General features: G+C 43.6%; 1 protein-coding gene across 7 annotated transcripts in view; it reads right to left on the bottom strand.

The window, feature by feature from the left end:
• Positions 1–940: 940 nt before the first annotated feature.
• Positions 941–8503, bottom strand: part of CSAD (cysteine sulfinic acid decarboxylase) — a 26366-nt gene continuing 18803 nt past the window's right edge. For 4 of the 7 annotated variants that reach the window (XM_087442340.1, XM_087442334.1, XM_087442337.1 and 1 more), the window contains 7 exons: positions 4160–4276; positions 4019–4083; positions 3638–3719; positions 3006–3205; positions 2810–2861; positions 2577–2666; positions 941–1648 (listed from right to left, as the gene is read on the bottom strand). In XM_087442340.1, the coding sequence (XP_087298466.1) occupies positions 1475–1648; positions 2577–2666; positions 2810–2861; positions 3006–3205; positions 3638–3719; positions 4019–4083; positions 4160–4276 (780 nt within the window). In that variant the 3' untranslated portion in view covers positions 941–1474. The remainder of the gene's footprint in view (positions 1649–2576; positions 2667–2809; positions 2862–3005; positions 3206–3637; positions 3720–4018; positions 4084–4159; positions 4277–8503) is intronic. The other 3 variants (XM_087442339.1, XM_087442336.1, XM_087442338.1) reach the window with 3 other exon arrangements.

Here is an 8503-nt window from a genome sequence, read left to right as displayed (position 1 = left end):
AGGAATTTGAAGATTTTGTTTCTGTTTTTGCTTTCTGGCTTTGCTTTGAATTGAAAATAAGGATTTCTTTAGTTTGCCTTTTTTTGTTTTACTATGTTTAACACACTTTGCAGATATATAGAACTCTTTCAGATCAGGGCTTGGAGTTAATTATTAATACTCTCAAAACAATTTGATTATTTGGAAGAAATTGAAATACCATTTATAAGAAGAATAACAAGTTTATAGGGGCATTACTAGTAATTTATGAATTGAAAGGTTCTTGGGTTTTTTTCCCCCAAATGGTCAAGAGAGCTGGGTCTGAGATTCAGATGTTCTTTTGCTGTGGTTTGTACAGTCTGTATTTGCCTCTTCAAATAACTTTGGATGACTTTTACATGACCACGTTATTGTTTTCATAAACGGTATTTTTAGGAATTGGAAATAACAAAAAGTTCTGGTAAACTTGCCACTTGTCCTTAATAACTTGTGTAGCTAAATGCCTCTTTCCCAAAAAAGTGACTGAGAAGCAACACCAGCACTGGATGGTAAGTGTCAATTGCATGTTTTTATGTAAGACAATAGCAATACCAGAAGACAGAACAGTGGTTGGTTTGGTTGCTGGGTTTTTTTCTTTGTTTCTGTTGTTTAGATTACAGAAGGAAAATTCTCACTCTGTGTGTGCGTGTGTGGGCGCGGGTGAGGATTTTTCAAGAGTGGTTAAGTGGACAAGGCTCTGGTCTCAAGACATAATCAGTGCCTGTTTTGTCTTCAATGTCAGTAAAGTACAATTAATTTTAGGGTGACTCCACTTTTGGTCTTTCCCCTCCCACTAAAGATTTTTGGGGAAAAAAATGTTCCTCTTCTTAGCCTCTCTTACACTTGCCTTTTTAAAAAAATAAATTTGCATTCTCCATTATTTGGTTGAAAGGTAACAAACTTCAAAACATAACCAAAATAATACAGTTGAAATTTTAACTTTATTATTTTCCTATTACAAAAGTTATGCATATTCATTATATAATAGAAGGGGGGACACAAAAGGTATAAAGAAGTTCACTTTTAAAGTGCCTATAATTCCATCCCAGGGAAAACTATTATTATTATTATTTGGCATATATTTCATATTTCATTTTCATTTCATTTCATCAGTCTTTTCCTATGTATTTTTGAATATAGTTCAGATGTTACTATACATAAAGTCTTATATCCAGCTTTTTCAACGTAACATTATATTAAAATTATTTTTTCTCATATCAATAAAAATCTTCTTTGTAAACATAATTTTAATGGCAGAATAACATCCTACGATATGGATATACTATTTATTTAAACATTTTCCTAATATCAAATATTGAATAGGAGAGTTAGTGGGTAAGTATATAAACATTGTTAAGACCACTGTGTTTCCCAGAAAGGTTGTTCTTGAGAATAGGGAGGGAACACACGGGGAGCGGGCGGGGGATGCCAAGGGCAGCAGCAAGGAGGAGAGGGCTCAGAGGTCCCGGCCTAGCCGTTCCAGCTCGTTGAGGAGGAAGTCCATATCAGCCCGGGTCAGGGCGGGGTTGGCGACGACCATGCGGAAAAAGTTGCCCCGGGTCCCATGGGGCTGGTAGCCAATCATCATGGAGCCCTCCTTCATCATGCGCTCTTTAAGTACCGGGGCCACCTGTGGAAGGGTGGGGAGAGCGTCCAGCTGCAGCCCGGGGTCAGGTGAGGGGCTGTGCTGGCTTCCAGCCCGGCCCCCAGATGCGTTTCCCTCCCACCCAGCCACCCTCCCACTAGCAATGCAGCTCTCACTGCTGTGAGCCTGACCGTGGCCCCAGTTTACCTTTTCCACCACATCCAACCTGCTTGGCCTTCTCCACCTTCTGCATTATTCCCCATTTCACCTATCTCCAAGTTGTCACAGAGGCCGTCTTCTGCCAAGTCCTGACTTTTCCCAGAATCCCAACGCTGCTGTAGTCTAACTTCAAGCCTTAGTCATCCTTAACACCTTCTCCTCCCCTCTCTGAATTCCTGTAATATTTTGATCTGTACCCTGTGATCGAAGATGTAATTTACAAGACCACCTTGAACACACTGGTTTCTAATAGGTAACTCTTGTTTTCTAAAATAATACCTCCCTAAGGGCAAGAACATTCTTGTTCTTTTGGATCATCTGCAGCACCTAGTACCAATCTATCCTTAGGGACCAGGACGTGACAGATCTCCTCGCCTCTAGGGGGCACATGTGGACTGGCCTCAAGGGGCTGTGCTGTCCCCAGCATCTTCCGTGATCTTTCTGCCTCACGTCTCTGTCCTGGGCCTGAGCTCCCAGCAGAACTCCCAGCACGGGGTTGCTGTACTGCACACTGGTGACTTCCCCTGTCATGCCCCCTCTATCTACTTCCTACTTTCCAGAAATATACCTTATTCCCCATCCCCACCCCCACAGAAATGAGGACAAATGGGTGTCTTCCAGTTCACGTCCCCACCTCAGAAGCAAGACTAGCCAAGGGCCCTGCCATGCCAGTCACAGCCAGCAGGGGGCAGAAACGCACCAGCCGCACCAGTTCCTAAACTGGGTTAACCACAGCCTCGAAGAGAGAGCCTACCTTAGCCAGCCTTTCACTGTAATCCGGACTCCCCTGCTTCCCCCGCAGGCTGGGGGGAACGAACCAGAAACACACATTGACAAACTCGGGCTGGGAGGAATCAGGGAGGGGAAGGTGTAAGCTGAGGAAGGGAGACCGTCCCCTCCCACTGCCCCTCTTCCCCCATCAGGGCTCTGCGTGTGGGACAGGCTGGCGGAACAGGGGGATGCAAAAGAGCACAGGGTTGGTCCTACCTCCATGACCAACTCAAATCCTTCCCGCTTCTTCAATTCCTCTACCAGGTACCTGCGAACAGAGAGAGAAATCACAGATGGAGGAGACACAGAAACAAAAGAGACCCAGAGAATGAGCCAAGAGACACTGAGAGCAGGAGAGGGGTGTGGAGGACAGGTCCTGGGGAGGGAAACTGGGACCACTCCCCACTCCTACCGGGCAAGGGCAAAGGCCTGGTCCACACGCTGCTCCAGCCCTTGCCCGCCCTGTGCCTTCCACATGAGCCACAGCTTCAGACAGTCCACGCGGCGGCCACACTGCACCACCTTGTCTCCTGTGTCCAGAGCCACGTCGTAGAACTTGTCCTGCTGGAAGAGGTAGCTGGCCTGGGACCCGTGGCAGCGCTTGAGCAGGTTCTGGGGGGGTAGGTGGGGAGACTGTCAGACCCCACCCTCTGCACCAAGGTTTCCCCAGGGCTGCACTGGGGGATTTCTTAGCTCAGCCCACCCACTTCTTTCCCTGGCACCAGGCGGCACTGATGGGAAGGCTGCTGGCTGACTCAGACCCCTTTCTCTGAGTTTTCTCCCAATACCCAGAGTTCTTCCCAAACTTGACCCAGGATTCCTTTGATTACAACTTCAAGCTGGAAATTCTTCCTTTGCATGAAGACAGGCCACAAAGGGAGTGGGGGAGCCCACTACAGGGGATTAGGGTGGTCACAGATATTCAGCTTCAGATGGGATGGCAAGAACATAGTAAGGCCAGGCCCCTCTCTAAGGTGGGATAGAAAAGAAGACAGAGGTCCAGTGTGAGAGGTGGAGCCAGGACAGGGGTGTGGGCAGACCCACCGAGGTATCCCGGAGAAGAAGAACTGAGCACTGCAGGCCTGCCGAGAGGAGCTTGTGAGGATTCCAGGCCACGGAGTCAGCCCTGGGAGGGCGGCATAGCAAAGTTGGGGCAGCTGGTTCCTCCTCTTGGTCAGCTGCTCAACCAGAGCCCCCCTCCTTTTCTGGATCTCCAGTAAAGGGGCTCGGTCTCCCTCCAGCTCAGCAGTCAGGAAGAATTCCCATGCCTGACGTCTGACCTCCCAGCCCCAATCAACCATCTCTCCAACCTCCCCTCCTACCAACCTCCTCCCCCCACTCCCATCTGAAGCTCCCTAGTCCACGACTATTCTCTGGATCAAGGATTTCAAGGGTGAGATTCAGGGAGTGGGGGGCAGTACGCACCTCTGGATCCCATCCAGGAGATGTCTATGTGTCTGTGAGAGCAGGACACTCCCACCCCAGGCGGCCTGTGGAGCAGAAGAAACAACGTGGGCCTTGGCCTCAGCTCAGCCCACCCCACCCTCAGCCCCAAGCCCCACTCACATCCACATGGAGCCACAGCCCGTGACGCTGGCACACGTCAGCAATTGCCTCCAGGGGATCAAAGGCTCCCAGCACGGTCGTGCCAGAGGTGGCAGTGACCAGGAATGGCAGAGCACCCTACGGCAAAAATGCAGAGGGAGAAAGAGGCTGTGACATCATCTCAAAAGCTACCCCGAGCCTGGTGCCAGGGACCAGCTCTAAACTCCTCGCATGTCTGACCTGGGCCCTTTCAACCTACAATGTTTCACTGTCCCCTTCAATTTGCAGGTGCGGACAGAGAGTCAGAGGTGTTAAGAAACCTGCCCCCAAGCCGAAGCTCCAGAGATGGGATTCAAACTTAGGTCTGTTTGATGGCCTTATTTCCAAAGCTCATACTCTCAAAAAATTTTAATGTCTTACTGGAAGATCAAAATGCAATTTTAAAAATTCTAATAGTACAAAAGTTTATGAGGAAATTGAATTAGTAGTCAAAAAACTACCACAAAGAAAAGCCCAGGCTCAGACGGCTTCACTGATGAATTCCATAAAACATTTAAAAAAGAACCGATGCCAGTTCTTCACAAACTTCCAAAAAACGGAAGAAGAGGGAATTCTTCTGAAATCATTCTATGAGGCAAGTATTTCCCTGATACCAATACCAGAAAAAACACCACAAGAAAAGAAAACTACAGACATTATCTCTTATAAATATAGACATAAAAATCTACAAAACACCAGCAAACTAAAATCAGCAACATCTACAAAGAATGACACAACAAGACAAAGCAGGATTTGCCCCAGGAGGGCAAGCTTGGTTTAACATCCAAAAATCAATTAATGTAATACCCTCCATCAATAAAATAAAGGGAAAAAACACATGTCAATGTACTCTATTGATCATCTCAATAGACAAAGAAAAAACATTTGACAAAACCGAACACTTTCATGATAAAAAACACTCAACAAACTAGGAAGCGAAGGGAACGTCTTCAACCTGGTAAAGGGCATCTACGAAAAATCCACAGGTAACGTCATACTCAACGGTGAAAGACTGAAAGCCTTCCCCCTAAGATCAGGAACAAACCAAGATGTCCACTCTCCCCACCTCTATTCAACATGGTACTGAGGTTCTAGCAGGGCAATTAGATAAGAAAATAAATCAGAGTCATCTGGATTGGAAAGGAAAAAAGCAAAACTATCTCTACTTATAGATAACATGATATCATATCTAGAAAATCCTAAGGAATCCACTAAAAAACTATGAAAATTAACAAATGAGTTCAGCAAGTTTGCAGGGTACAAGATGAATACTCAAAAATCAATTGTATTTCTATACATTAGCGATGAACAATCCAAAAATCGAATTAAGAAAATCTCATTTCCAAGAACATCAAAAAGAATAAAATACTTAGAAATAAATTTAACAAAAGAAGTGCAAAACGTATACTCTGAAAACCACAAACCACTGTTGAAAGAATCAAAGAAGACCTAAATAAATGGGAAGACATTGCATGTTCATGAATCTCAGACCGAACACAATTCCTATCAAAATCCCAGGTGACTTCTCTGCAGAAATTGTCGACCTGATCCTAAAATTCATGTGGAAATTTAAGGGACCCAGAACAGCCAAAACCACCCGGAAAAAGAACAAATTTGGAGGACTCACATTTTCTGATTTCAAAACTTACTACAAAGCTACCTTAATACAGATAATGTGGTCGACAGTATAGACATGCAGATCAAAGGAAGAGATTGAGAATGCAGAAATAACCTTTCACATTTACAGTCAACTGACTTTCAACAAGGATGCCAAGACAATTCACTGGGGGAAAAAATGGTCTTTTCACAAATGGTGCTGCGACAAGTGGATAACCACATGCAAAAGAATGAAGCTGGACCCCTTTCTCACATCACACACAAAAATTAACTCATAATGGATCACAGAACTAAATGCAAGAGTTAAAACTACACAACTCTTACATGAAACTGTAGGAGTAAATCTTTGTGAGCTTGGGTTAGGCAAAGCCTTCTTACATATAACACCAAAAGTACAAGCAACCAAAGAAAACATAGATAAATTGGACCTTATCAAAATTTAAAACTTTTGTGCTTCAAATGACACTTTCAAGAACGTGAAAAGACAACCTATAGAATGGAAGGAGATATCTGCAAATCATATATCTGATAAGGGACCTATATCTAGAATAGATGAAGAACTCTTACACCTCAATAATAAAAGACAACACAGGGCCAGCTCCGGTGGCCCAATGGTTACGTTTGGGGTGCTCCACGTCGGCGGCCCAGGTTCAGTTCCCAGGCGCAGACCTACACCACTCATTTGTCAGTGGCCATGCTGTGGCAGTGGCTCACATACAAAAAGAGGAAGATTTGGGGTCAGCCTGGTGGCGTAGTGGTTAAGTTTGCGCGCTCCACTTCAGTGGCCCAGGATTTGCAGGTTCGGATCCCGGGCATGGACCTACACACTGCTTATCAAGCCATGCTGTGGCAGACATCCCACATATAAAGTAGAGGAAGATGGGCACAGATGTTAGCCCAGGGCCAATCTTCCTAAGCAAAAAAAAAGGAGGATTGGCAACAGATGTTAGCTCAGGGCTAATCTTCCTCACCAAAAAAAAAAGAGGAAGATTGGCAGTAGATGTTAGCTCAGGGTGAATCTTCCTCAGCCAAAAAAAAAAACAAAGAAAAAAGAAAAGAAAACCCAAGTAAAAACTGGGCAAAGGATCTGCATAGACATTTCTCCAAAGAAGACATACAAATGGCCAATAAGCACATGATAAGATGCTCAACATATTAGTCAGCAGGGAAATGCAAATCAAAACCACAGGTACCACTTCACACCCACTAAGATGACTCAATCAAAAAGAGAAATAACAAGTGCTGGTGAAGATGTGGAGAAACTGGAACCCCCATACACTGCCGGTGGGACTGTGAACTGGTGCAGCCACTTTGGAAAACAGTCTGGCAGCTCCTCAAAGGTTAAATATAGTTATCAGATGACTCAGCATTTCCACTCCCAGGTATATAACCAAGAGAAATGAAAACATGTTCACACAAAAACTTGTATATAAATGTTCAGAGCAGCATTATTCATAATAGCTAAAAAGTGGAAACAACCCAAATGTCCATCAACTGATGAATGGGTAAATAAAATGTAGTATATCCATACAATGAAATATTATTCGACAATAAGGAAGAATGAAGTACTCTTACACGCTACAACATGCATGAATTTTGAAGACATTATGCTAAGTAAAAGAAGTTCATCACAAAAGACCGTGTATAGTTTGACTCCATTTATGTGAAAAATCCAAAATAGGCAAACCCATAGAGACACAAAGTAGATTAGTGGTTGCTTAATGGGAGCTATGGAAGAATTGGGGATTGATGGCTAAAGGTTATGGAATTTCTTTTTGGGGTGATGAAAATGTTCTAATATTGATCGTAGTGATGGTTGCACTACTCTGTAAATATGTTAAAAACCATTGAATTGTATACTATAAATGAGTGAGTTGTAAGGCATGTGAATTACACCTCAATAAAGCTATTACCAAAAGAAGTTTATACAATGAAAGTGGTACTCCACTATTCTAATTGCTGCTCATATTGCTACTCAGAGGTAATACCCATATATCAATAAACACATATTGTTCTAAATAACAATAGGCTCAAAGTGTCCACTCTATACTGCAATATATACTTAAATATATAGTAGAGGTATTTTCAGGTTACTCTATATATTCCCACCTTATTCTTTTAATTGGCTACGTAGTATTCCAATAACAATAACAACAAAAATAACGATGGCAGCTAATATTTATACAGTGCTTCACTCTTCTCAGTGCTTTACATACACTAATTCATTTAATCCTTACAACAACCCTATGTGGTAAGTTCTATATTATGCTCATTCTACAAAGGAAGAAACTGAGACACAAAGATATACCATAATTTATCTATTGGTGGGCATTTAAAATTTTTTTTTTAAATTTTACACTTTGTTCCAGTGCACAGAATTCTAAGCACTTGTGATGATGATTTACAGAATAAACCCTGGCAGTGGGACTCTGAATCAGTGGATAGATACATTTAAAAATTGTATGGGGCCAGCCCCAGTGGCCTAGTGGTTAAGTTCGGTGTGCTCTGCTTTGGCTGCCCGGGCTCAGTTCCTGGGCATGAACCTACACCACGCGTCTGTCAGTGGCTATGCTGTAGCAATGGCTAACATACAAAAAGAGGAAGACTGGCAACAGATCTTAGCTCAGGGCAAATCTTACCCAGAGGAAGTAAAAAAAATTGTATAGACGGTACCAAAATGCCCTCCATGATGGCTACAGCAGTTCACAT

Source organism: Ceratotherium simum, chromosome 17, assembly GCF_057802395.1.
Source record: "Ceratotherium simum simum isolate JZ-2026a chromosome 17, ASM5780239v1, whole genome shotgun sequence".
In the NCBI taxonomy this organism is placed as follows: Eukaryota; Metazoa; Chordata; class Mammalia; order Perissodactyla; family Rhinocerotidae; genus Ceratotherium; species Ceratotherium simum.
This window is presented reverse-complemented; position numbering and strand designations above follow the sequence as displayed.